This window comes from Capsaspora owczarzaki (genome assembly GCF_000151315.2).
Source record: "Capsaspora owczarzaki ATCC 30864 unplaced genomic scaffold supercont2.6, whole genome shotgun sequence".
In the NCBI taxonomy this organism is placed as follows: Eukaryota; class Filasterea; order Ministeriida; family Capsasporidae; genus Capsaspora; species Capsaspora owczarzaki.
The window spans coordinates 1213115-1238155 of NW_011887297.1; the positions used below are offsets into that span (position 1 = coordinate 1213115).

At 53.0% G+C, this 25041-nt stretch overlaps 9 protein-coding genes across 9 annotated transcripts; 3 read left to right on the plus strand and 6 right to left on the minus strand.

The window, feature by feature from the left end:
* Positions 1-461: 461 nt before the first annotated feature.
* CAOG_04357 (hypothetical protein) lies at positions 462-4075 on the minus strand. Its single transcript, XM_004348135.2, has 15 exons — positions 4014-4075; positions 3003-3194; positions 2865-2936; positions 2733-2804; positions 2599-2670; positions 2462-2533; positions 2329-2400; positions 2192-2263; positions 2057-2128; positions 1920-1991; positions 1783-1854; positions 1647-1718; positions 1506-1577; positions 1272-1441; positions 462-1214 (listed from the first exon to the last, which is right to left on the minus strand). Exons 2-15 carry the CDS (start codon positions 3185-3187, stop codon positions 499-501), a joined length of 1863 nt encoding a protein of 620 aa, XP_004348185.2. The 5' UTR covers positions 3188-3194; positions 4014-4075; the 3' UTR covers positions 462-498.
* Positions 4076-4340: 265 nt separating this feature from the next.
* CAOG_04358 (hypothetical protein) lies at positions 4341-5634 on the minus strand. The gene has a single exon (XM_004348136.2). The coding sequence runs from the start codon at positions 5585-5587 to the stop codon at positions 4454-4456; it is 1134 nt and encodes a 377-aa protein (XP_004348186.1). The 5' UTR covers positions 5588-5634; the 3' UTR covers positions 4341-4453.
* Positions 5635-5849: 215 nt separating this feature from the next.
* Positions 5850-7612, plus strand: CAOG_04359 (DSBA oxidoreductase). The gene is made up of 3 exons (XM_004348137.2): positions 5850-6268; positions 6392-6571; positions 6686-7612. Exons 1-3 carry the CDS (start codon positions 5907-5909, stop codon positions 7491-7493), a joined length of 1350 nt encoding a protein of 449 aa, XP_004348187.1. The 5' UTR covers positions 5850-5906; the 3' UTR covers positions 7494-7612.
* Positions 7601-9217, minus strand: CAOG_04360 (fibroblast growth factor intracellular binding protein). The gene is made up of 3 exons (XM_004348138.2): positions 8769-9217; positions 8548-8648; positions 7601-8397 (listed from the first exon to the last, which is right to left on the minus strand). The coding sequence occupies exons 1-3, from the start codon at positions 9183-9185 to the stop codon at positions 7653-7655; spliced, it is 1263 nt and encodes a 420-aa protein (XP_004348188.1). The 5' UTR covers positions 9186-9217; the 3' UTR covers positions 7601-7652.
* A 281-nt stretch (positions 9218-9498) lies between these two features.
* CAOG_04361 (hypothetical protein) lies at positions 9499-11965 on the minus strand (the record flags this gene model as incomplete). Its single annotated transcript, XM_004348139.2, has 2 exons — positions 9499-11478; positions 11865-11965. Coding segments are annotated over 2 exons (1945 nt in total), but the record flags the coding sequence as incomplete, so codon positions are not given.
* Positions 11966-12128: 163 nt separating this feature from the next.
* On the plus strand, positions 12129-13462 carry CAOG_04362 (aspartate-semialdehyde dehydrogenase). Its single transcript, XM_004348140.2, has 2 exons — positions 12129-12466; positions 12595-13462. Exons 1-2 carry the CDS (start codon positions 12160-12162, stop codon positions 13410-13412), a joined length of 1125 nt encoding a protein of 374 aa, XP_004348190.1. The 5' UTR covers positions 12129-12159; the 3' UTR covers positions 13413-13462.
* Positions 13463-13520: 58 nt separating this feature from the next.
* Positions 13521-16341, minus strand: CAOG_04363 (FAD linked oxidase domain-containing protein). Its single transcript, XM_004348141.2, has 14 exons — positions 16230-16341; positions 16070-16133; positions 15857-15902; positions 15665-15774; positions 15498-15574; positions 15230-15399; positions 14925-15130; positions 14728-14842; positions 14536-14629; positions 14380-14458; positions 14229-14297; positions 14086-14153; positions 13898-14009; positions 13521-13791 (listed from the first exon to the last, which is right to left on the minus strand). The coding sequence occupies exons 1-14, from the start codon at positions 16314-16316 to the stop codon at positions 13643-13645; spliced, it is 1446 nt and encodes a 481-aa protein (XP_004348191.2). The 5' UTR covers positions 16317-16341; the 3' UTR covers positions 13521-13642.
* Positions 16342-16483: 142 nt separating this feature from the next.
* Positions 16484-20237, plus strand: CAOG_04364 (hypothetical protein). The gene is made up of 7 exons (XM_004348142.2): positions 16484-18140; positions 18280-18446; positions 18541-18624; positions 18746-18929; positions 19025-19308; positions 19422-19481; positions 19586-20237. The coding sequence occupies exons 1-7, from the start codon at positions 16522-16524 to the stop codon at positions 20146-20148; spliced, it is 2961 nt and encodes a 986-aa protein (XP_004348192.1). The 5' UTR covers positions 16484-16521; the 3' UTR covers positions 20149-20237.
* Positions 20159-23552, minus strand: CAOG_04365 (tyrosine-protein kinase transmembrane receptor Ror; the record flags this gene model as incomplete). The annotated part of the gene is made up of 7 exons (XM_004348143.2): positions 20159-20462; positions 20537-20612; positions 20685-22783; positions 22843-23024; positions 23088-23159; positions 23234-23305; positions 23374-23552. 7 exons carry the CDS (start codon positions 23550-23552, stop codon positions 20221-20223), a joined length of 2922 nt encoding a protein of 973 aa, XP_004348193.2. The 3' UTR covers positions 20159-20220.
* Between the last annotated feature and the right edge of the window lie 1489 nt (positions 23553-25041).

Below are 25041 nucleotides of genomic sequence, written 5' to 3' on the forward strand. Positions count from 1 at the left end.
GTCAAAATTTCATATTGCTCCGACCGCCTCCATTCTTTGCACATCGTCTATATTAATAATACTGAACAAGAATATGAAGAGAGCCAGATACGGGGTGGTCACCATTTTTTGTCCCGTTAAAAGGAGGGTTTTCTCTACCAACGATCGATTTCGCCGAACACTAAACTGCGTGTACTTGCAACGGTCCCGTGTTTTCGCAACGACATCGGTCAATACCCAAACGGTCACCAATGCACATTGGAACGAAAACTGTCGTTGCAACGGTCGTCGGCTGCACTTCAAAACGGTCTTGCACTTTGAAACGAAAACGAATGTTCACCAAAACGTTCCGCAATGTAACTTTCAACGGAGTGTGCATTTACAACGAAAGTGCTGCACGCTGGAACGGAGACCCTGCACATCAATTCCCCATTGTAACTCACTGTCGAGCGACCGCCGCATGGGATGGAATGTCCGCTTTGTCGTGAGCTCCAGCCGAATGGTTTTGAGGGGAAGTTGTCACTTCATCAGATACACGGGATCGGCAGCGTTCTGCGATTCTGGCTGCTTTGGGCTGGGCTTGGCGGAGGTTGTGCCGTCATCCTCGATGCGAGATTCATTCGAATGGGCCAGAGGAGACATTGTCATTTCAATTGTCGTCTGATCGATGACGGGACTGGCAGGGTCCTTCGGTTGCATGACTGGACGGTGGGAGCGCCGGCGTCGCATCACGATGAAGACCACTGCAATGAGCGCAATCACTGCAACAGACGCAGCAGCTGCTGCTGCAGCGATGACGACAACTGAAGATGAGGAGGAATCTTGGGAGCCGAGTTGTGCAATGGAAGATGCAGCGGAGGCAGCAGATGCGGATGCGGTTGACGCAGCAGAAGCCGAGAGCGCCGAGGTCGCGGAAACAAGCGACGCAACGGAGGCAGATTGCGTCGACGCGATGGAGGCAGCAGAAGCCGAGGTCGCGGAAACAAGCAACGCAACGGAGGCGGATTGCGTAGACGCGATGGAGGCAGCAGAAGCCGAGGTCGCGGCAACAAGAGATGCAATGGAGGCGGACGCGATGGAGGCATTTGAAGCGGGTGGAACACAAGATCCAGTCATCATGCCATAACCTTCATAACACTGAGTGCAGGGATCGGTGGAAGTGCAGGTCAGACTATTGATCCCGCAGCACGCGCCGGACCCAGAAGCATAGCAGGTGGCACAGGCTGTATCACACTCTGCAGGACAAATGTCAGTGACATGATCACACGAATTGCAGTCACTTCGAACCTTACTGTATGGATACGATGCATTGCCGTAGGTGCTTGGGGGAGCAACAGTGTTTCCACCAAAGGTGAAATTGTTGGGGCTCAGATATTGGAATGAATACGCCAACGCCAAGCCATTTGGCAATCCCTTAAAGAGACCAGGGGGCAACGTGGTGAAGGGATTGTCTTCCAACGTCCTGCATGTACCTCCAAATACTGTAAGAAGCGAATCGAATACTTGCACGACGTGTGCTTGCTTACAGATAAGTCAGCGCCGTCAGACCTGTGAATGCGTTTGCGGGAATTCTGGTGATCTGGTTGCTGTCCAGATACCTACCAGAAAAAAGGTTGCAAACGTAGTGAGTTTTTTGTGCTTGACGGCTCCTGTCCCTTCTGGCTTACATATAAGTCAGCGCCGTCAGACCCGTGAATGCGTTTGTGGAAATGCTGGTGATTCGATTGCTGTCCAGATACCTACAGAAAAAGTTGGAACGAAGTGAGCCGTGTTGTGTGACTCTTCATATCGTTTCATACGTACAAAGTCTGCATCGCAGTCAACCCGGTGAATGCAGAAGCGGGAATGTTGCTGATCTGGTTTTTGTCCAAAAGTCTGCAGATGGAGTCGCAAATGAGTGAGCTGGTAGTGTATGATTATTCATGACTTTTCTTGCTTACAAAGCTTCCAACGCAGTTAAGCCTGTGAAGCTAGAGGGTAGAATGCTGGTGATGTGGTTGCTCGACAGGTGCCTACAGATAAAGTCGAGAACGAGTCAGCCGTGTGGCTGTGATGCTGTATATCTTAGTTTGCTTACAAAACAGTCAGCGCAGACAGGCCTTCGAATGCGTTGGCCGAAATGCTTGTGATGGGGTTGTCATAGAGTCGCCTACAGATAAAATTGCGAGCGAGTGAGCTGTTTGCGTGATTCTTCATGCCATTGCTTGCTTACAAGGTCTTCAGCGCAGTCAGGGTTGTGAATGCAGAAGTGGGAATGCTAGTGATCCGGTTTTTGTACAAGAGCCTACAGATTGAGCCACAGTCGAGTGAGCCGCTTTTGTGTGATTCTTCATGGCTTTGCTTGCTTACAAGTCCAACAACGTAGTCACGCTTGCGAAGACAGAGGAAGGAATGCTGGTGAGCTGGTTGTTGGATAGTTCCCTGCAGATCGAGTCGCAAACAAGTGAGCCATTTTGTCTGCAATTGTCAAGCCTTTGCTTACAAGAAATGCAGCCCAGTTAGACCAGTGAATGCGTTTGCCGAAATGCTGGTGATCTGGTTTCTGTTGAGACCCCTACATATCGAGTTGCCAACGAGTGAGTCGCTGGTGGGCGATTCAACATGTAGTTACATGCTTACAGCTCCAACACCGCGGTCAAGCCTGTGAATGCGCCATCCGAAATACTCGTGATCTGGTTTTCTTCCATCCTCCTACACATGAGTAGCAAATAAGTGAGTTGTGTGTGCGATTCTTCAAGAGTTTGCTTGCATACAATTGTTCCAGAGAAGTCAGGTCTGAGAATGCAGAGGCGGAAATGCTGGTGATCTGGTTGCTGTCCAGATACCTGCAGAGAAAATCGAATGAGCTGTTTGAGGTGCAATTCTTCATGCTTTTGCTTGCTTACAGCCAAGTCAGCGCAGTCAGGCCTGAGAATGCGTAGGCAGGAATGCTGGCGATCTGGTTGTTGCTTAGATACCTATCGACCGGATGCCAAGCAATAGGTCAATGGTTCAGTTCCGTTCAATTTAACGGTCGCACGTACAGGGCTCGTGTGGTAACTGGAATGCCGCTTGGAATGGCTGTGAGAGATCTGTATTGGCAATCAACCCCAGTTCCCGAGCAAGTGCACATGCCAGGGTCACAGGCATTCGCTGCGTGTGTCAACTGGACGTGATAAGTCACGCAGAGCAGCAGAAGCAGTCCAAAGACAAGTCCTTTCGATATCATCTGAGATCTGAGGATTTTAAGTGTCGCGAATCAGAGACATTGAACAAGTGAGTTGACGGCATTTCAGCATCACTCGCACGCAACGTCGCAGTGCTGAGAGCCAGCTGTGAGTGGATGGATGGGTTTCGAGTATTGTTCCAGTTGGAGCTGTGCGTTATGACGACATTGAACTTTCTCATATCCTACGCTCTATTGTTTTTCTTTGTTCTCCTTAAAAAAACTTTAGACGGTTTTTTTTAAAAAAAAAAAAAAACCCACAGAGCAACATTTGAAGGGCGACCTGTCAAAAAAAAAAAAAAAAAAACCAGTTTGAAAGCTTTGTGCCCTTCCACTCAACCTTCGCAACGAAGCGTGCTGCCTGTCTGTCCATCCCCGCGCTCATCTTGAGAACTTTCACTGTTCTCGTAGACATAGTGTGGCCTTCAAGTGCGCGGAAAGGCGCGACCGATCATGTAGACTGTTGACAGGATCCATTTTTTTTTTGCCGATTTCAGGTTTTTTTGTTTTTTTGTTTTTTTGAAGTTGGTTTCCATTTTGTGAACGCAGGGCCTGCTGCTCCATTCGTTCCATCGCTTCCTCTGCTTGATTCAACTAGCTCGTTGCAACCGACATCACCAGAGGTTCGGCGCGGCGGCGAAACACACGACGAAGCAAGAGTGTGCAGGATGGTGCCCAGAAGTCAGGCGTTGCGATGTTTTGTTGTTGACACAGTTTTACCCCCTCGCGTGCTCTTGTGAGATGCGGCTCCATTCAACCAAACGAAGCAAGGAGATCAAAGCAGACCACCGGATTGCTCCTTGTGGGCTCACTTGCGTTGCAAACTTACAAAGAAAGCAGAAAGAAAAAGGAAAAAAAAAAAAGGAAAAACAAAAACGAAGGAAAAAAAAATGAGTAATCAGCTGTCTTTTCCGAGTGTTTACTTTTATTTTAGATCTAGTTTGGAACAGGCTAAAAACCCCGACTTTCATTGCCTTGGACAGGAAGTGGAAGACAAAGAAAGCAGGGAAATCATGAGTGCTCCAAAGCGCGACTGTCAGATAGACTCGTCATCCGGTTTAGGCGGGGAGAAGGCTGAGATGAACGGTGTGTCGCGCCCGTTGTGTGGTACCTCTTTTTAAAAGCGTTATGAACAACTTGAAATCAACAGAATGGATGCGGGTCTACTGTCTCGTTTACTGAGAGTGAAAATGACAATCAGACACTCTGCCAGCATCGAACCAGAGGTATCACTCAACAAGACAACGCGCACATGACATGTTCCAACTGTTAGGACTGCTTGACAGATCGGCTAGCATTGCGCTTGGCCGCCTTTGACTCGACCACTTCAAACAGTTGCATCGGGAGGCTCGAAACGGCAAATAGGGCAACATTGGCAACGTAGAATCCAACTAACGGGTAGAGCCACTCGTACCACACGACCGAGCTGTGAAATGCGGCAGAAAACGGAAGCAGCGAGACGTTGCGGCCCAAAAAGTGAACCGCTGCAATGTAAACGGCAAACCCGACGGTGCCCAGTCCCAGCAAGACTGCCCAGGTGCGGAACAGCACCCAGAGAATGCTGGACTTTTCAGCCTTCGTGTACCGGTTTTCCGACAGCCAGACGTAGCACGGAATCCAAAGTCCGGGCAAAATAGGCACGCCCATCACGAGCAGCGTAAAGAACACGTCCGAAGTGAAAAAGTCAACAAGCGGATAGTAGTGGCCGGCATACCACTCTTCGCCAGAGGCCGGGTACAGGAAGCGACGGTACCCAAAGCCGAGAATGCTAAACATGCACGCGTAGCTCGCAATCCACATTTGGTGCGCACCGAACGTCGAGCCGCCATTCCGGCGAATGGATCTGGTTGCCAGCGTGAATCCGAGAACACCAAGAAGGGTGTTTGTCGAGGCAAACAGCGCGGCCAGCGGTCCGGTGACATTGGCGTCGTTCTCAAACAGGTACATGGATTCCCATCCCGGGTAATCGGTGAGCAGCCATGCGCCAGACGGCGCAAAAACGCACGACAGGAACAGCACAGTGTACACAAAGTACTTGTTGTAGCAGTACTCTGCCATCCAGGCGTCGATCGGAGCCAGCAGCAGCGCCTTGATTCCGCTCGAGTGATTCAAACTGGCCAAATTGCTCGAATGACGGGTCCAATTGTCGGCATCAGAACCCGATGCGCGCTGAGGTGCAGCTGTGCGCAGCGAGTCAGTGCTGCCACGAGCGGGTGAACGCGAACGCGAACGCGAGCGCGACCGCGATTGTGCGGGAGACGCGGCGGCTGCGTGAGAACGGCTGGAGCGTGAACCAGGAGGCGTTGTCGAATTGGCCGACCCGTCCAGCAGCAGAGCCCTGCCTGCGCAAGCTGCAAAGCAAGCGCCGATCGCAAACGACCAAAAGACGTCGACTTCAATCATGCGTCGTTGAAATGGAACTGAACGAGTGAGACTGAGACTGAGTGAATGAGACTGAGTGAATCCAATTTGGCCAAATTTTTCAAATGTTTGAATTGAATGGTGATTTTCGATTGTTGCGGTTCCATTGCCAGCTGTGCAAGCGTAGTATCTAGAGATATCGCATACCAAGGAGCGAGTAAACCCGTAAAAAACCAGCGGATTGCGACGATGCGCGGTTGCTTCTCGACCCTGGCTGACGTGGATCATCGTTTCAGTCCTGAAATTTCCAAGCACTCCATCATTCGGTCTAACATTTGTCTCCTTGTTGCTTCCAGCAAAAATGCCGGACGTTGTGTTTTACTATGACATTGTGTGCCCGTACGCGTACATGGCCTCGCAGCTCATCGAGGCGGCCGCGGAGCGCTGTCGGAACGGCTCGCGGGTTGTCTTCCGCCCGGTGCTCCTCGGAGCGCTTTACAAGGCCACCAGCGCGCCTCAGGGCAAGGATGGCTCTGCGTCCGACGTCATGCCGGCCAGCAAGAAGGCCATTGCTGCGGCCGATCTCGCGCTGCTGGCCGTGCGATACAACATCCCGCTTCGCTTCAATCCGATGCATCCCGTGCGATCCCTCAACGCAATGCGTCTGCTCGCGGGCACCAAGAACGACGCCCATCGTCGTGCATTGACACATGCATTATATCGGTACCGAATTTCCTATTCGTCAGAGTCTCGTTCTTTTTTTTTTTTTCCGGTTGACCGATGATTTTCACTTCCGGTTGCTCAACTCTAAATCGCTCCGATTGTATGCATGGAAAATGCTGTCAGGGCGTACTGGGTCGATGAGCAGGATATTTCGTCCGAGGCGACGTTGCAGCGGATTGCACAAGCCAGCCTTGGCGCAGAGACGCCCAATGTGCAAGAAAGAATCGGAGCGCCCGAATCAAAAGCGGCGCTCGAGCGAAACACGGACGAAGCGCTCTCTCGAGGTGCATTCGGTGTTCCTAGGTGTGGCAACAGAGCAATGTCAAACTGTGGATGGAGAAAAGCATCTGAAGCGCCATCGCACTCATGCTTTTTTGTTTTGTTTTGACACTTTTTCATTGTATTTGGTCAACACAGCTTCTGGGTCAACGATCGCTTGTTCTGGGGCGCAGACCGCTTGACATTTGTTGAACGCGCCCTCGGCAATGCCAACGCCCATCCGTTGCGTTTGCGACTGCCATCGCCAAGCTCGCCCAAGCGTGTAACCCTGACGGTGTTCCACGACTTTTCCAGCCCGTGGTCGTATTTGGGCTCGCGTGTCCTTGATCGAACGCTTGCTCAGCCGACAGTTACCGGGTTGGGAGTGCAGATTGTGGTGGACTGGGTTCCGATTCTGCTGGGTGCCCTGTTCAAGGAAATTGGGACGCCGAACGTCCCAGCTCTGGCCATGTCTGAAGCCAAGCGCAACTATTACTCTGCAGATCTGCAAGACTGGCTGCAGTACCGGAATGCTTCGCTGGGTGGGGAGGAAGTGGCCTTTGCATTCCCTTCAGCCTTTCCCCTCCGGACGGTCGTGCCATGTCGTGTCGCAATTGCCGCAGGCAAAGCCAATGCAGCTGCTGTGACCCGTGCCATCTACCTGGCGGCCTGGACGCAGGACAAGGATGTTGGCTCTGCGGATGTTCTCAAGCAAGTGTTGGACGAGGCTGGGTTTGACGGCGCAGCGCTCATTCTGGCTGCAAACGACGAATCTGTCAAGCAGCAACTCAAGGACAACACGTCCAGGGCTGTGGCAGCCGGTGCTTGTGGAGTGCCCAGTTACCAAGTCGACACTGGCACTGGTCCGCAGCAGTTGCTCTGGGGACAGGATCATCTGAACATTGTTGCCGACCAAATTTGCGGCTGGTCGGTCGATCAGCCCCACGCACCTGTGAGCAAGCTCTGAGCTTTGGGAGTTTGCTTTTTTGAAAAGCCTGGGCATCGCTGATTAGCTGGAAAGCTTGATTTTTTGTGAATAAGACAGACAATACAAACAAAACCAAAAAAAAAAAAAATGAAACAAAGGCAAATAATTTGTTTCAATTTTTTTTGTTTCTTTCTTTCTTTACAACACTTGCTTCAGCATGCGAGTGGTACACAGGGACACGACAACAAGGTATCTTCGATAGACGAGCTGGTACCGACTTCGGACGGCCCGACTTACAGTCTCGAGATGATCGAACGATCGCATGGTGGAGCTCAAGAAGGCCTCGAGCTCGGCCACAGTCCAGTCAGCCTCGCGACATGGCTCGACAAACTTTTCAAGAAGATCGATGAAAATGTCACGAAGTTCCTTGCTTTGGGACAGGCCCGACGCAATGGCAAAGAGGTTGCGGAGCAATGTTTTGAAGAGTGGGAACATTTTCCTTTCAAACAGCGCGCTCCGTTCCTCAACGCCCATGCGGGCCCACGGCGACGCCACCACGGACGCGGGAGCAAGGTTGGATTGAGAGCCGCCGAGGCCAACCCCTGGCAAGGAGCGGTTGGAGAGCCCGCCAAGGGCGGTCAACGACGACGACGTCTCTGTGACGGTTGCCGACAGGGTCGCGTTGCCTTGAATCATATCTTGCTGCACAAATCGACGCTGCTCGACAAGAACGTCCTTGTCGTTGGTGAGCACACCGCGAAGCTCGCGCAAGTCCCGAAGGAAGTTGGGATCGAGGTCTTCTCCGGGCGGAGCTCCTTTCACAGTCCAGTTCTCCATCATGACCGCCGCAAACTGCATAAAGTCGCTAAATGTCAGAGGCGAGAGCTTTTTCTTGTTTGTCTCAAACCGGTTGCCGCAGAGGAAGACGATTCGCGCGTATTTTCTAAAAACCGAAAAAAGGGTTGTGTAAAAGCGTAAAAAGACAGGCCGTCAGTTTCGCTCAAAACAATGCTACGGTTGGCAACATCAAAAGCAACATTCAATTCTTCATCAGCTAAGCGCGTCGCTTGTTCGACGAGAATCGTTGACGTACCGAGTGGTCTCGGGCGATAACAAAAAGTTGGCCTGAATGTTCTCCTCCAAGCCGCCGTCGGCGTCTTCCACGGCGCGTGATATCCGCTTGATGTTATCAAACTAAGAATAACAAGAGTACAACAAAACGACGAGTGAGAGCCCTTGATCGAACGAGAACCAACAAACTCTCTGCGTTTGGAGGAGACTGCTCGACCGTCCTCCCAGTTCGGCTTGCTGTACCTGACGCCGGCAGTTCTGCAGCGACACGTCTGCCTTTTCACTGACGTCGTCGAGATCCTTGCGCACACGAGCGGAGAGCTTCTTGCCGAGGAGTTCGCGGACGACGGCGTCGTCGAACGAGTAGTAGCGATCGAGAAGCGTCTGCTGGAGGCTCGGCGCGAGCGGGACGATGGACTGCGATGCGAGGTACCTTGGGTTGTGGAGGTAGTGCTCGAGGATGGCAAACAGCTGGTACTGGTCTGCCGTGTCGCTGACAATGACGGCGGTCGTCAGCTGGGTGCTAATCTCGAGCGTGTAGCGCGACTTGAGTGCCTGGTCCATCGTGTCGCCCTGCAGCCACAGGTTGAACACGCCTGCATTCAGCAGCACGGGGTCTGAGACAAGGACATCCAGCTCAACCACGCCGCCCGCTGCCATTGTGTGTGTTGGTGAGTGGGCCAAAGGCAATGAAAAGGGGAGACTGAGTCACTCAGATTGTTTTTTTTGTTTTGCTGAGAAGCGGGAAATCGCCATCGTTGTTCTGACTGTACAGTGCTATTATACGATAGACACGCATTGCAAATCACTGGAAAAGTACCACCATTTCCTCATCAGATTAAATTGTACCAAAGCTCGTTCTTGACAGCGCGTGTTGAGCGTGAGTTCAAAGCATCGCTTTGGGCATCCGTGTTCTTGATTCAGCTTTGTCGGAGGCGAACGGAGAGGTGAAGAAATGGCCGACACAAAAGCAGTATAAGTTGCGCTGATCGCTTTATTCTTTGACAACAGAAACACACGCACACAGTCACAGTCACGCGCGGCAGCTCCAACAAAAAGGCACCTCATCGCCCAATCTGATGCATGCCGACAAAACAAGAAAAAACAAATCAGTGCTCGCACAGCGAACACTCACGCGCAAACACGGCTTTGTTGTTGGCCATGACAAACTGCTTGCGCTCGTTCATCAGCGTCTCGCGGTGCTGCTTGGCCTCCTCGAGCCCCATGGGCCAATCCGAGTAATCCAAAATCATTTGAACAAGCTCCGGGGGAATTGCCGGCGGGAAGACGGGCGTGGTCAAGATTTCTTGCATGTACCAGCTGCGCTGCTGCGGGGGAATGTGTTTGGTCGACGGAATGCGCAGGTCGGGATCAACGAGGAAGAAGACGAGAATTTTGCGCGAGCCAGGCTTGGTCGGGTCCAGGAGTTGGAACGAGCGCACGCGGTGCTGCATCGTGTTTGGGAAGGTAATGCAGCGATTGTCCTTGGTCGCGATGCCGCCCAGCATCTGATTGAGCTCGCCTCGATTCTCCAAGCCAAACACCCGGAAGACGCCAGTAGTGTCGTTTTGCTGGTATTCCCAGGGCCCGGAGACGGACTGGCGAAAGTCGAGGTTGGACTCGGTAATGTTCTCCTGCTGGTAGTAGTAGATGCCAGACGCAACAATGTGCTCGTTGCGCATGCCCTCGACGTGCCAGGAGCCGCCCTGGTAGGTTGGGTTTTCCGGGGTCAGACAAATGTTTGCCAGCTTCACAATGACCTGGAGGGTGGTACCGCGCAGGTTGCATGAAGGGTACTCGTCGCCGGCTCTGGGCGGTTTGTACTCTCCCGGCTCGGGCATGACAAAGACACCAAACTCCACCTCCGGGTCATTGTAGAACTCGTCGTCGTCCTCGTCCTCGTCGTCGTCCTCGTCCTCGTCGTCGTCCTCGTCGTCGTCGTCGTCGTCCTCGTCGTCCTTGTCGTCGTCCTCGTCCTCGTCGTCGTCCTTGTCGTCGTCCTCGTCCATTGCTGCCTTCTTCGCGGCGCGGCGCTTTTGCTTAGCGGCGCGGCGCTTTTGCTTAGCGGCGCGGAGCTTTTGCTTAACGGCGCGCTCTTCCTCCTCGGTGAGCGGACGATACCAGTTGCCAGGCTCCACACGGCGTATGAAGCTGTGTTGAATGTCGGGCGCCGCGGCCAGCGTCAATTCAAACATTGGAACAAACGCTTCAAAGATGCTCGCCAGCACAGGGTAGAGCTCGGCGTGCTCGACGGGGTGGAGATTGTTAATGTAAGACTCGATTGTGACACGGCCGTCGTCATGGACTCGGAATTCACTCGGCAGCCACTGGCACTGGGTTGACGTGTTAAAGTCGTGCTCGTACGCGAGCGGGAGCACGGGAAGGATTTCGCCACCGCCGACCGAACCAAGCGCCTCGACGATCGGCTTGGTGGTGTGGCGCGTACGCCCATAGACGAGGCAGAACAAGGACGGATGCACAAGATCCAGGACCTGGCGATCGCTGCCCGGGTGCCAGTCCTTCAGGTGCTCGGGCACGTCCTCGAGGCGAGCGACTCCGGCAAGCAAGCGCTGGCGCAGCTCATCCGACACGAGTCCGTCCGCCTGGAACGTGTCATCGACAGCAGCGTGCTCAATCTTGCCGCCTTGCGCTTGCTTGAACTTTGCGTACTCCTTGAGCTCTGCAAACACGTAGTCGAGCATCTTGGTCGTGACGGGAACGATGTAGTCGTCTTCGACAGCGTACGCGTCGCTGGCCTCCTTGCGCCACTTGGCGACAATTTCGGGGTTGAGCATCTTGGTCTCCCAGTTGGGCTTGTTGCGGATTTCGCCGCTCAGCTGCTTCATGGTCAGCTCGACTCGCGTCCTGGCTTCCGGGGCGTCGTGGTCATGCAACGTGGTGAAGGGGTCAGAGTAGCCTGCCTTGCCGCTGAACAAGTGCGGGAACATGGTTTCTATGTGTGTATCATTGGGATTGGGATTGGGATTGGGGGGGGGGGAAGGACGATTGCAGATTTGCAGGAACGAAGGTGAGAAATCAAAACAAAACAAGCAGATGAGAATTTTCAAATATTTTGCTTTGCGTTTGTTTGCTTTTGTTTCTGCCCCAAGGATGCATGCGAGCAACTTGCAAACGCCGCTCATTGTGCTCAGAAAGCTGCTCCACAAAGTCACAAAGTTGATCAACACAACGGCAAAAGGCAATGATCCGTCGTTGGGTGGAACGACCCCCGACCACGCGGATCTGAGTGAAAGAGATAAAACGGCGTGCTTTCTTTCTGGTCACCCGCGAGATTCTTGTGATGCTGGCAGCAGGGAGTGGGGTGTGAGCTCGGCATACCTGCAGTCGGACCCTTCGGGTCATACCTTGCAGTCGCGACAGGCGCTGCGGGCGAGCCAGACGAGGCAGACGCAGCGTCGTTCAATGCAGTGTCAGACATGATTCAAAAAAAAAAAAAAAAAAAAGAGTAAATCCTCAAACGGTTTGCTTTCTGAGCGAATTGGGACGTTTTGACAAACTCAATGGAAATGACAATAATGATTCTATAGCCATTCGGGTTCACGTCTCACTTTCCAGGATCATCTCAGATTTTCAGTCATTTTTGAGCAACTCCATCTCCGACAGTATCATCGAAATGACGACTACCGCTCCACGATCGCTGCGCGTCGGCGTGCTCGGATGCACCGGAATGGTTGGCCAGCGGTTTGTACAGCTGCTGTGCAGGCCGGGACAGCCCCACCCGTGGTTTGTGCTGACTGGTCTCGGTGCCAGCGAGCGATCCGCGGGATTGCAGTACGGCGCTGCGAGCCGCCACTGGACGCTCCCGACCCCGTGCCCGGCGCATGTCGCGGCAATGACAATGCGGCCATGCGATCCTGCAAGCTTTACGGACTGCGATCTGGTCTTCTCGGCGCTCGACAGCTCGATTGCCGGCACAGTTGGTACGTGCGCAAGAGTCACGCTGCTGCTGGCGGTGACATCAACCCTGGACATGATCCCACTTACTCATGACCGAATGAAATTCTTTGACTATGCTCCGATTTTGAAACAACAAACCCCCCTTTTGCAGAATCCGCATTCGCAGCAGCGGGAATTCCAGTCTTCTCCAACTCGAAGAATCACCGAATGGACGAGAACGTGCCGCTGGTTGTCCCGTTGGTGAATCCGGAGCACTTGCACCTCGTCGCTGCCCAGCAACGGGAAGGCAAGTCGAAGGGATTTATTGTATGCAATCCAAACTGCTCAAGCACGGGCCTGGTGGTCGTCCTCCGCGCGCTCGACGCGGCGTTCGGCCTCGAGTCGTTCATTGTCACAACCATGCAGGCGGTCAGCGGCGCTGGATACCCTGGCGTCAGCTCGCTCGACATTCTCGACAATGTCATTCCATACATTAGCGGCGAAGAGGACAAGCTGGAGACAGAGCCGAGCAAAATTCTCGGCACGCTCAAGCCAGACCACAGCGGCATCCATCCGTTGCCTATCAAAGCGTCTGCCATGTGCAATCGCGTCGCTGTCATCGATGGACACACGGAGTGCCTGTCAGTGCGCATTCGGCAGCGCGATGTCACCTCGGCGCAGGTGCAGGCCGTCCTCGAGAACTGCGCGCTGCCGCGGCCAAGCACCTGCTCTGTCGCGCACTTGCCAACCTTGGGGGAGAACTTCAAGCCGCTTGTTGCCTTCCCAGAGACCCAGCACGATCGTCCCCAGCCGCGTCTTGACCGCGATCTGGGCGGCGGCTTCACCGTGTCTGTCGGTCGCGTGCGTCCGTGCCCCATCCTCGATTTCAAGATGGTGTTGTTGTCGCACAATACCATCATTGGTGCTGCCGGTGGAGCACTTCTCAACGCTGAGCTTGCAGTGGCGATGAATCTCATTTCGGCCCAATAAACAAAAAGTGTTCGGGGGTTTTCTTGGCACTTTTTGAGTGCGTTTGTGAATGGTGCAGTTTAGGGAGGCATTGGATGGTGGGAGGTGTGTGCTTTCGGGAGATGATGGCATGGCTGTGAATGGAATGCATTATATTGGGATATTGGGAAAACACACGCAAAACCATCACAAACGTGAGACAACAGCAATCGAGGGAGCGTGCTGTTGTTGCCCCTTGGAATTGCCAGTGGTTAGTTGGCAGCGACGCACTTTTGGTACAAGTCCAGAAGAGAAGTGGCGTGGTACTTTGTGCGCAGCGCGTCGTACGCGGGGCGGTTGTACTCTTGCCAGAACTCTGTCTCCTCGTAATGACCCGACGAGTACAGAGACTTTTTGCCCTCTGCAGGTTGGTGGAAAACAAAAAGGAGCAGAAGCAAAGATGGCAGTCGTCAAACGGTCAGGTTCAGGTCAAGAACTCAAAGCAACAACTGCCCAACAATGCTTACTCAGATCGCGAACAGAGTTCTCAATCATCTTGTTGATCAAACCAGGCTGGTTGTCACGAACCGCAACGCCATCCCAGAAACCAAAGTTGACATACAGATCGGTGGGGTGGATCTGCAAGTTTGAGAACGAAAGGTGAGCAAACAAAGCACAACTTCAAAACCACCAATGACCAATTGAACGAACGAACCTTGTACAGAGGGTACACAACACTTTGATCGTAAGTGCGGACGGGGCAAATCCAAACAGGGTAAAAATCTAACCAGAGAAAAACAAGCAAAGAGTCAGTACAAGTTCAAAATTTCGCTCCTTCCAAAACAAAAAATACAATACCATTCGGCAGGCCAACCTCCTTGTTGAAGAATTCCATGAAGGACACGCAGTTCTGAATCGGAATTTCGACTGCAAAGCAAGAGAAAACCAAGGGTGTGGCGTGAGTGCAGCGCATAACACACAATCGAGTTCGACAAAGCAAATTATGTACCATCCTGGATGACGAGCTCGCGGCGCTTGCTATCGTACAGACCACTGCGGTGGAAGGCGCGGAAGACCTTCATGAAAATCTGGTTTCAACAAAAAACAAACACAGTGTGTTGAGCTTGCTGGCAGTCTTGCCAAAAAAAAAAATGTGCAATCTCACCGTCGAGCGCAAAACCCAGCGGCCAAAGAGGAAGCGAAGAACGGGGTGCTGCATGTGGAAGTACTTGCTGTTCCAGAACCAGTCATAATCCCAGCTGCGCAATTCCGAGAAATATTAGAACGAAAACCAGCAGTGAATATAAAGGATTGCAGACAAAAGAGTCAATCATGCACAAGCGAGCTGAGCACTTACCGCCAAATGTACATCTTGTTGGTCAGATAGTCGACAGACTTGTTTTGCAGCGAGCGGTAGTAGATGCCCATCCACGAGTAGTCGGAAGGCTTTTTGACATCGTGGGGAAGCTCATCTGTGATGTCAAAGTCATGAACAATGAGTCAAAAAAAGACATTGTCGAAATTCAAAAATGGTTGAAAGAAGGCCATGCATACCGCAGAAGGTGGCCAGGGACAAGTACATTTCCGTGGGGTTGAAGATGGCGCCGTCGACAAAGTCCGGACGATTCGTCTTGCAGTGCTCCTCGACGGCCGCAAAGTAGTCCTTCATGTTGTTGAAGCGAATGTGGCGCACCTGAACGTACTTTTTGACTGGCACCACCTTGACCTTGACCTTCAGCACATAGCCGAGAGTGCCGTAGCTGTGGGAAAGAGAGAAGGGGAGCGTGAAGATCAAAAAAACGAAATCCGCGAAAAGCAGTCAAGGATACATCATGAAAACTGCCGCCAAACTACGATACCTGTTGGCCATGCCAAAGAACAAATCGCTGTTCTGCTCTCGCGAGCAAACGGCGACGGTTCCGTTGCACAGAAGAATCTCCATCTCCAAGACCGTCTCGTGGACAAACCCATACTTGTACGACGATGATTCCACGCCAATGCCGCTGATGGCACCGCCGATGGTGATGCTCTGAAACAGCAAAGCGAAGAAGAGAGTCGCGCGCGCATGTGAGTGAAAGCCGAGGAGAGTAGATGAAAGCATCATCCCAATCTTAAAAGTTGAAGTACCTTCAGCTCGGGCACAACGGTCGGCATGACGCCAGCAGCAAGTGTGGCATCTACCAGACGCTCGTAGGTGGTCATTCCTGCATGAAGTCCCGAATCCAGTCACAGCATGAGGAAGATGAGTGAAACATCTCTTCGCTTTTTTGTTTTTTTGTCTGTTTAAAACTCGCCTTCAACCTCAACAATCATCTTCTCCTGATCAACATGGATGACGTTGTTGAACGAGCTGACGTCGAGGCGAGTGGCCTTCTTGGGCTGCTTTCGGAAGCGGAAGAGGTTTCTGTCAAATGTCATACAAGATGTCCCTTTCCACAGTGAGATGAGGTGAGATTTCGCATCGCATTTTCAGTGGGGGGACTTGCGTGGTCTTCTTGCCGCCAATCGCGAGGACAGAGTCTGCAGTACGCGCTGCTCGAACGTGAACACGATCGAACGCAACACGAGTGACAAAGAAGGGTGAGTGACGAAGGAGAAGGATGAAGACGAAAAGCGGTCGAATGGTCTGTCTGTCTCCATCTCTTCCTCTTCACCCTGCCTCTTCCCACCCTTCATCCAAAATCGTTGAACGCACTCACCTGCAATGGTCTTGATGAGCGCCTGCTTGCGAGCTTCATAGTCTGCGCGCATCCACACTGGATCCTGTTCGCATCCAAATTCCCAAAGTTCCCTCCAAGCGTCAGTCTCCACATGACTCTGTCACTCTGGCGTTCGATTCGACTGCATCATGTGCGTTACCTTCAGCTTGGTTTCGACAGGGCGCAGCTCGTAGCCAAACCACGCCAGAACGCCAGCAAAGATGGCAAAAAGCGTTGAGAAAAACATCTCAGAAAGACAAAAAAAAAAAAGGACTGAGATTTCTTCTTGATTCAATGCAAACCATTGACGATTGTCATACATGGGTGGCATTTGCAGATCCTAGATCTACTGGCTTCACATTGCATTGAAATGGGGAGCGAAATCACGCACGGTTCGGTGGTTTCCAGTCATCGTTTTCGTTCGTTCGTTCTCTCTTTCTTAATAGCTGCCGATGGACTTGTCGCACTTCACGACAGAGCCTGGCGCGGCGTTCGCAAATGCATTCTCGACACCAAACCACCCGTCGCCGCGGCCTGGCGATGGCAGCGATGCCGCCGAACGCGCGTCGCTCGTCTCGCGCAGGACGACGACCGCTTCGACCGCAGCCGGGGCGCACCACCGCATGGCCGCCAGCTCGATGACCTCGACCTCCGCTCGCCCGTCGCCACTGGCCACGTCCAACCTCGCGGCGACGTCCTCGGGGGCTGCACACAACGACGCGCACTCTCACGCAGCGGCGGCGGTGGACAGGCTCGGGGCTGCCGGCATCATTGGAGCGAATCCCGCCATGTCCCATCCGCGCGCGCTCGCCTCGCAGTCCACGCCGGCGCTTCGGTCGCTCGCTCGCAGCTCAAGCCACGACCCGCACTTTATGTCGTCGAGGGACAACCGCCAGCCGTCCGACGACGACATGCTCGTCCTGTCCGCCCCGCGCAAGTCGTCCGATGCGCGCAGCGAAGACCTCGCACTCCATCGGGACCGCGGTGCCATTGCCCGAGCTTCTGCTGCCGCTGCTGCTGCTGCTGCTGCTGCTGCTGCTGCTGCTGCTGCTGCTGTTACTCATGCAACTGCTGGTGGTGTTACTGCTACTGCTACTTCTGCTGCTGCCGCTGCTGCTGCCAACCCAATGTTGGCAGATACAGCCTACCGCCAGTTTGGATTCGATGCCGCATTCGACACGGGCTCGGGTAGCGAATTCGCCGCTGCCAACTCGGCGCTGGTGTTTGGTCCGAAAGACATGGAGGCGCCGTTCCAGCACCACTACCTCCCGCAGCATCATTGGCAGCAGCGTGAACACGGCGGCGGCGCGTTGCCGCATGCTGGCGCCTCAGCTCCTGGGAACTTTGGTTCACCGTTTGCTCCGTCCGCCGCTGCTGGTCTGCCGCAACACCCCAACCCGTTCACGAACCCTTTCGCTCCGACGACCGCAACGCCCCGTTCATCCATCGAGCAGCTCAATCTGGATCCGGCCGTCGGCGCGGGCAGCTACAATCCTCAAGCCCATGATTGGGCCGCACCTGCCCTCCCTTCAGCCGGCTCCGGCTTGGTCAAACCGGCCTCCTCGAGCTCGCTTAGCCGCCTCGACACGACCGTCTCGCCACGCGGTCTTCCCACCATGGCGGCGATTGCGGAGCGCTCGACTGAAATTTCCCGAACTGCTTCAGAGGCAACCATGACTGCGCCGACTGACAATGCACTGCCACCTCTCCAGCGCCGGGGTTCGCACAGCTCCGACCGGCATCTACTTGCCCAACATTCAGTCGAATCAAGCCACTCGGAACTGTCCTTCACTGCACCCATGAAGGATTCCGAGTCTGCGCCGTCCGTCTTTGATCACCACACCAGCCAGCCCGAGGTCGAGGGCTCGGATTCTGCAGTGGTCGACTTGACTGCGACCTCGTCGGCGCGGTCTCTTCCTCTCATGTTCTATGCAAACTCTCGCTCGAATTCTTGGCGAGATTTGAACGCTGCTGCTCGCGATGGTGCCCCTTCACGCCAGTCCATGTCCTCATTCGTACTCAAGCGTCACCCCAGTTTAATTGCTGATGTTGAGTACAATCGTTTGTATCGGTACGATATTTTTTTTTGTTCTTTTTTTCTTTTTTTTTCTTGTTGATTTTTTTTTAAAAACCAATCTGCCTGAACCTGAGCTGATTCCTTCTCTTTGATTCACTTTGCGTTCTTGGTTTTGTTTCTTTGACTTTGACAGTTTCTTGTCCCCTGTTCGTCGGTTCCTCAGCAAGTACCTTTCCATCGAGACACCAGTGCACCGCTCTCAAATTCCCAACCGCGAACTCGATTACACGAGTGACGAAGCTGAGCAGGTTGTCATTCCGTACGTCATGCAGATGGGCAAAGCTCTGCAAGCGTGTGGAGGTAAGTATTGCTCGCGAGTTTGCACCTACCTGAACGAGAAATTACACGTCTGATTGTTGGGGCGTTTTGCGTGTGCTCTCTCTTTCTCCTGCAGTTCCTGTACACCGTCTCAATTATCAATTGGACATGATGTGCAAAGCTCATGGCTTGGAGGGAAACTTTTTCGCTGTTCCTGGAGGTCAGTTTAGATTTGCGCCGTTTTGTTTTGTGCCATTGAGTTTTTGTTTGTGAAGCCGCTGTAAAGTCCTATCTCTCTCCGTCTCTCACACTCACCGTACTCGACTCGAAACTTGCCATAGTCCTCTTTGCCTCATTTGGCCCGCCGGACTCCATCCAGTCGCCAATCACTCATCTCATCACAATGTCAGCAGGTGATCTTGACATGAGCAAACTCGCCGAGCTGGACACCCTGGCGGAGGAAGTCGCGCTGGGCAATATCGCCGTCGAGGAAGGCATTGATCGGATTCGAGAAATCATGGCCAGGTAACGGCTGACAGTGTGTGGGGTTTGTTTTTTTTTTTTTTTTCGGATGAAATCACTGACGAGTTGTCTGTGGTTGATTGCATTTGGCCCGACAGACCGCCTCGCTTTTCATTCATTTACTCTTGCTTGGGCATTATCTTGTTGGCTGGCGTGGTCTCGTTTTTGTTCGGCGGCTCGGGATACGAACTTTTTGCGAGCTTGGTTGTTGGCTTTTATCTTTGCTGCGTGATGGCGATTGCTCGCCACTTTCAAGGCGCATCGCTTCTCGTTGAAATCGTGGCCGGCTTTGGCGGAGCCATTACGGCTGCGATTGTTAGTTACGTGAATGGAAGTCAAATCTCGATCTACCTGGTCACGTTATCTGGCATCATTATGCTTGGTAAGTCGATCGACAATGTCGGTGTTCAGTCGACGGTGGTGGATAGGAGAGTTGCATGTTGTGCTGACTGATCTGACTGATCGTTTCCTCCGATTGATTCTTCCCTTGGACAGTTCCTGGAATGTCGGTGACAATTGCTTTCGCGGAAATCTCCTACAAGAAGTACTTGACGGGTATGAATAAGAAAATTAATGCTCGCTGCTCGACAAAACTCGCTCCGGGACCGCTTGGTGTTGGTGATTGCTGACGGATGCGTGTGCTGTTTGTCTAATCATAGGCGTGGCTCGCTTGTCCGGCGCGTTGATTAGTATTCTGCAACTTGCCGGCGGCACAATGCTTGGTGTCTACTTTGTCGATAACGTCATGCCGTCGCAGACGACAACCGCGCCCAATGCGCCAGAGTCACTGCCGGATTGGCTGACGGTGCTTGCGATTCTGCTGGCCGCGATCGGTACCTCTTGGCTTCTCCAAGTGCCTTGGAGGAACTTCCTGATGGTTCTTCTCGCTGATACCATTGGCATTGTATGCGGTCGCTACCTCCCAATCGCGATCGGATCGAACGCCGCGTCTTTTGTCGGCGCGTTTGCGCTTGCGATCGCAGGCAACCTGTCCACGTACATTCTTCGACACGCAATCTCTTCGACAATCATCTTCTCGGGTATCATTATGCTCGTTCCTGGCTCTCTCGGCGTGAAAGCCATGTGGGCACTCGCTGGCGCGTCCACCAACATCAACACGGATGCTAGTGCCAACTTTTCTGCCATGCTGCTGACTGCCATGTGCTTGTGTGGCGGGCTGTTTGCCGCCAACGTCCTTCTACGGCCTCTGAAAGCGCTTTGAGAAGTTATTGGCGGGTTTGTTCAACATTGTTGTTTTTATTTATTGAGTGTGCCGAGTCCTACATGTCTATTTTCACAACATTCCACCAATGTCGCGGATGGGCGTCCCATCCTCAAAGGTTGCTAGAGCTTTCACTAGCTGAGTGAAGTTTGGTCGCAGTTCTGGGAGAAGACTCCAACAACTAAGCATCAGGCTAAATAGGTCGGTTGCGCAGTACTCTGGCTGGGGCAGTCGACCTCCCGCCTCCACATGGGCTAGGGTCTCTGCACCACTCATCTTGCGGTACGGCATTGTGCCATAGCTGCAGCATTCCCCTACCAACATGCACCAGTCAAAGTCAAATCTCGACGCAAGTGCGAATTTCAGCGGAGCACAACGATATACTCACAGGCTGTCACGCCGAACGACCACACATCCGACATGGACGAGAACTTGCGGAAAGTGATCGTTTCCGGTGCCATCCACTTAAAAATGCAGCATCAACAAAAGTCAGTTTGAAAGCAACAAGAAGCAACCTATTCCCAACGTCGGCCCACCTTCACAGGAAGTTTGCCGCGCGTTTCCATGCGATAGTAATCGTTCTCGTCGGTCAGCTCGCGAGAAAGTCCAAAGTCGGCAATCTTGACCACCATTCCTTGGCCCACAAGGCAGTTACGCGCGGCGAGATCACGGTGCACAAAGTGAAGCGTGCCCAGGTACTCCATGCCGAGTGCAATCTGGCGAATGGCGTGCACCTGCTCGTTCTGGGTCCACCAAAGCGAGTGGAGCTTGGACTTTTGCAGCAGGGTGCGCAAATCGCCATACTGCACAAACTCCAACAGAACGAGATGGGGCTCTGACTCGACAAGAGCGGCAAGAAGGCGCACGACATTCGGATGCACGAACGGCGCCATCAGTTTCGCCTCGCTCTCAAAGTCCTTGCGCGATTTTTCGTCTGCATCAGACTTGAGAGACTTGACTGCAACTTGCACCGTGTCGGATGCTGCAGGTCCAAGCAAGGATTGTGCTCGTTGGGGCAACACGCTGAACGGCACTTGGCCCAGTGCAACATCGCCAAAGTTTCCACTGGCAAGGTGCTTGACAAGGGTCAAGTCTTCACGGATGTGACGAGAATTGCTGCCTTCAACGTACACGCTTGCATAGTCGTCCGTAGAGGTTATCGACATGGCTTGGTATAATGGTTCTGGCTGCTTTTGAGCTGGTACTGCGGACGCTGAGGTGTTCTCCGCGGTGTGAGCTCGAGTCGAGTGATTCAGGGGCGAGATGGTCACTTCATCGGCCTCAAGATAGATGGGGCAAGCAGGGTCCTGCGGCTCTGGCTGAATTTGGTCGTACACGATGGGAGCCGAACTGTCATCCCCTTTGTAAGATTCAGTCGAAGGAGATATTGACATTTCCAAAGCCTCTTGATAGACAGGCCGAGCAGAGTCCTTTGGTCGCGCAATTGAACGTCTCTGTGATCGGCGACGTCGCAACACGAGGAACGCCACTGCTATGATCGCGATAATTGCAACTGAAGCACCCGCAGCGGCGACAGCAGCCGCGGAAGATGAGCCTCCTTGGGAGCCACCGCCGATTGTTGCAATGGAGGACGCGACAGATGCAGCAGACGCCGATGCGGAGGACGCTACAGATGCACCCGAAGCAGCCAAGGCAGATGCGATTGAGGCGGCTGAAACAGATTTGGTTGATGCAACCGAGGCAGCCGAGGCAAACTGGAAGGACACGGCTGAAGCGTCAGAGGCGATCGTAGCAATTGTCGCAGCTGACGCAACAGAAGCAACCGATGCAGAGGCGACCGCTGCGACTGACGCAGATTTAGTTGAGGCAACTGAGGCAGCCGAGGCAGAAGCGTCCGAGGCGACAGATGCAACCAAAGCAGCCAAGGCAGAAGCGGATGAGGCGACAGATGCATCTGTCGCAGCCGCCGCAACAGAGATTGAGGCGATAGAGGCGACTGAGGCAAACTGTGTGGACGCGACTGAAGCATCCGAGGCAATAGATGCGAATGTCGCAGCCGACGCAACAGAGGCAACCGATGCTGAAGCGATCGAGGCTGCTGACGCAGATTTGGTTGAAGCAGCCGAGGCAAATTGCGTGGATGCGATAGAGGCATATGTCGCAGCCGACGCAACAGAGGCAACCGATGCTGAAGCGATCGAGGCTGCTGACGCAGATTTGGTTGAAGCAGCCGAGGCAAATTGCGTGGATGCGATAGAGGCATATGTCGCAGCTGACGCAGCGGAAGCAACCGAGACGGACGCGACTGACGCGACGGATGCAGATTTCGTTGATGCAACTGACGCGGCCGAGGCCGATTGTGTAGACGCAGCTGAAGCGACGGAGGCGATCAATGCTTTTGTCGCAGCAGACGCAACAGAAGCAACCGAGGCAGAGGCGATCGATGCAGATCTGCTTGAGGCGACCGAGGCAGCCGAAGCAGCCGAGGCAGCTTGCGTGGACGCGACTGAAGCGGCGGAGGCGATGGATGCAAGCGGAACGCAGGATCCACTCATCAAACCATAGCCGTCATAGCATTGATTACATGCAGCAGACGAAGTGCAGGTCAGACAATTGGGCCCGCAACACGAATCGTTCCCTGAGGCATAGCAGGTGGCACAGACGGTATCACACTCTGCAATAGAATGGTCAGCCACAAGAGCACATGAAGGTTGCAGCCATCGCGAAACGTACTGTAGGGATTGGCTGCATCGCCATATGTGCTGGGTGGAGCGGCAGTATTTCCACCATAGGTAAAGTTGTTGGGGCTCAGATAGAGGTACAGTCGGTTTGACAAATTCGTCAAATACAAGACATTTGGTAAGCCCTTGAACAGACCAGGCGGCAAAGTGGTGAAGGGGTTGCTAAACAAAAACCTGCAAGTCCAGCAAAGTAAGAAAGAGGCGGATCGAATACGTGCATTCAGAGTGGTGGCGTACAATTGGTTGAGGGACATCAGGCCTGTGAAGGCGCTCGCAGAAATGCTGGTGATCTGGTTGCTGTACAAGTGTCTGTGGATGGACAAGTCGCACACGAGTGAGCGCTCGCTACTTACGCTTGCTTCTTCATGTCTACGCTTGCTTACAAAATTCTCAGCGCAGTCAGGCCTGTGAGTGCGTTTGCAGGAATGCCGGTGATCTGATTGCTGTACAGTTGCCTATCAACCGTTTGCCGAGTTAGGAAATCCTTGCTTGAATTCAATATCAACTTCGCGGCAACTCTTACAATACTACCGTGGTGACTGGGATTCCGCTCGGAATGGCTGTGAGAGTTCGGCCTTCACAAGAGACGATCGTTGCCCCGCAATTGCACACGCTGCATGCATCGACAGCGTGTGCCAACTGGAGGTGATTTACCACGCAGAATAGCAGAAGCAGTCCAAAGGCAAGCTGCTTTGGTGTCATCTTGTGTTTTGAATCGGCATCGTTCACAAAGTGAGAGCATGGCGTTTCAAAGCAAGCTGCAAAAATAACAAAGTTTCCGTTGGAGTGGTGACTTCAGCGTCGCTGGCACGTAATTTTTTTTCCATGAAGATCGCACAGACTAACAAGATGTGTTGCCTCTCCCCGCACGCGAATGTCGGTCACTGCCGTCGTTTTCAATGTCAGATTGCGCCTGGAAACAAGAAGTCGACTCATTGATTTTTTTTTTTTGTTTGTTTGTTTGTTTGTTTGTGTTTTTGTTGCTGCTGTGTTTCTTGGCTCGATTTGCGACTTTTCGAGACCGGTCTCAGTGCCAGCTGTTTCTCACTGCTTCTGCTTGGTGAGAGTAGCGCGTTTGCAACATGCCGCATCCGACAGAAGAGGCAGGGAAAGAGTGCGAGACATCATGCTTTTCCACCCAATCCCTCATTGCCACCCAATCCTTCATTGCCGGGCTTCGCCATGCGGAGACCACGTCAGAAGCAGCCAGACCATCAAAAGAGAGTATGCGCTTCTGCATGCGTCTGATGAGGCATGTTCTACCTTGCTCTGAAACGGCAAACAGCAAGCAAAGGGAAAGGAAAAAGGCAAAAGGGAGAACAACAAAAAGAAAAGTGATCGGCTATTTTCCGCAACTAATTTAGCTCTCTTTCACTTTGTTTTGTTTTTTTGGGGGGGGAGGGACGGCACTCGGGACAGTCTTAGCAGAACATTCAGGAGAAACAATCATGGGTCTCTATCGGCTAGTGATGCAAAATTTCAATGCGACTGAAACAAACAAAACGAAGAAAAAACAAAAAGAGTGCTGTTGCCAGGCATCGGCGAAAGGCTCGCAGCTTCGCATGCGCATACTATGCTACAACATGTACCACGCACGTCAAACACCCCCAATCATTCAGATTCACCGTGATGGTCGACACCTATTCGAAGTCGAGTCCCCCAAAGTAGCGGTCGTTTCGAAACCGCGGAGTGTGCACCCATCAAAAAAGCCATTCGAGTGACCCTAGCCCCGCTGTCACCTTCGTCACCTATCGCCTTCCTCCTCTAGAATTCGACACAAGACTATATTCCAAGCACCTGGTGGGGGTGATTGGGATGGGGATAGGAAAAAGGGATTCGGGGGGAAGCAAAAGACCAAAAAGAAGAGAAAAAGGTCGAAAAAAGTTGGGCCAGTAGTGTCTTATAAATTTTCACAAATTTAGAGAGGGCCTCCCTAAAAAGACTCAGTCCCCCCTGTTCATTTCCTCGCCCTGCCACCTATATCATTGGAAAGAGCATAAATTATATAGTTGATTTGGTAATTTTGGTGCGAATCGGAGGGGAAAATTTTCGCTTCGATTTGGCTGGGCGTGCATTAGGGCTGAGTCTTTTTAGGGAGAAACTGACTTTGCCAGTCCCGTGTCGCCCGTGTCGAGGATCTGTCGGCCCATCTTCAACTGGGACATGTAATACCAACTGGTATCTATGTATT

Excerpts from the sequence above, each read along its gene's own strand:
- CAOG_04362 (XM_004348140.2), top strand. The coding sequence starts at position 12,160 with ATGACGACTACCGCTCCACGATCGCTGCGCGTCGGCGTGCTCGGATGC. Across the intron at positions 12,467-12,594 it reads CTCGATTGCCGGCACAGTTG|AATCCGCATTCGCAGCAGCG; the intron begins GTACGTGCGCAA and ends CCCCTTTTGCAG.
- CAOG_04363 (XM_004348141.2), bottom strand. The coding sequence starts at position 16,316 with ATGTTTTTCTCAACGCTTTTTGCCATCTTTGCTGGCGTTCTGGCGTGG. Across the intron at positions 15,775-15,856 it reads ATTGGCGGCAAGAAGACCAC|AAACCTCTTCCGCTTCCGAA; the intron begins GCAAGTCCCCCC and ends GACATTTGACAG. Across the intron at positions 14,630-14,727 it reads AACAAGATGTACATTTGGCG|CTGGGATTATGACTGGTTCT; the intron begins GTAAGTGCTCAG and ends GGAATTGCGCAG.
- CAOG_04357 (XM_004348135.2), bottom strand. The coding sequence starts at position 3,187 with ATGATATCGAAAGGACTTGTCTTTGGACTGCTTCTGCTGCTCTGCGTG. Across the intron at positions 2,129-2,191 it reads CTGACTGCGCTGAAGACCTT|GCGACTCTATGACAACCCCA; the intron begins GTAAGCAAGCAA and ends TTTTATCTGTAG. Across the intron at positions 1,215-1,271 it reads CAATGCATCGTATCCATACA|AGTGTGATACAGCCTGTGCC; the intron begins GTAAGGTTCGAA and ends TTTGTCCTGCAG.
- CAOG_04359 (XM_004348137.2), top strand. The coding sequence starts at position 5,907 with ATGCCGGACGTTGTGTTTTACTATGACATTGTGTGCCCGTACGCGTAC. Across the intron at positions 6,269-6,391 it reads TTGACACATGCATTATATCG|GGCGTACTGGGTCGATGAGC; the intron begins GTACCGAATTTC and ends AAATGCTGTCAG. Across the intron at positions 6,572-6,685 it reads GGTGCATTCGGTGTTCCTAG|CTTCTGGGTCAACGATCGCT; the intron begins GTGTGGCAACAG and ends TGGTCAACACAG.
- CAOG_04360 (XM_004348138.2), bottom strand. The coding sequence starts at position 9,185 with ATGGCAGCGGGCGGCGTGGTTGAGCTGGATGTCCTTGTCTCAGACCCC. Across the intron at positions 8,649-8,768 it reads TGCAGAACTGCCGGCGTCAG|TTTGATAACATCAAGCGGAT; the intron begins GTACAGCAAGCC and ends TGTTATTCTTAG. Across the intron at positions 8,398-8,547 it reads TTATCGCCCGAGACCACTCG|AAAATACGCGCGAATCGTCT; the intron begins GTACGTCAACGA and ends TTCGGTTTTTAG.
- CAOG_04358 (XM_004348136.2), bottom strand. The coding sequence starts at position 5,587 with ATGATTGAAGTCGACGTCTTTTGGTCGTTTGCGATCGGCGCTTGCTTT.
- CAOG_04364 (XM_004348142.2), top strand. The coding sequence starts at position 16,522 with ATGGACTTGTCGCACTTCACGACAGAGCCTGGCGCGGCGTTCGCAAAT. Across the intron at positions 18,930-19,024 it reads ATTCGAGAAATCATGGCCAG|ACCGCCTCGCTTTTCATTCA; the intron begins GTAACGGCTGAC and ends TTGGCCCGACAG. Across the intron at positions 19,309-19,421 it reads ATCTGGCATCATTATGCTTG|TTCCTGGAATGTCGGTGACA; the intron begins GTAAGTCGATCG and ends TCCCTTGGACAG.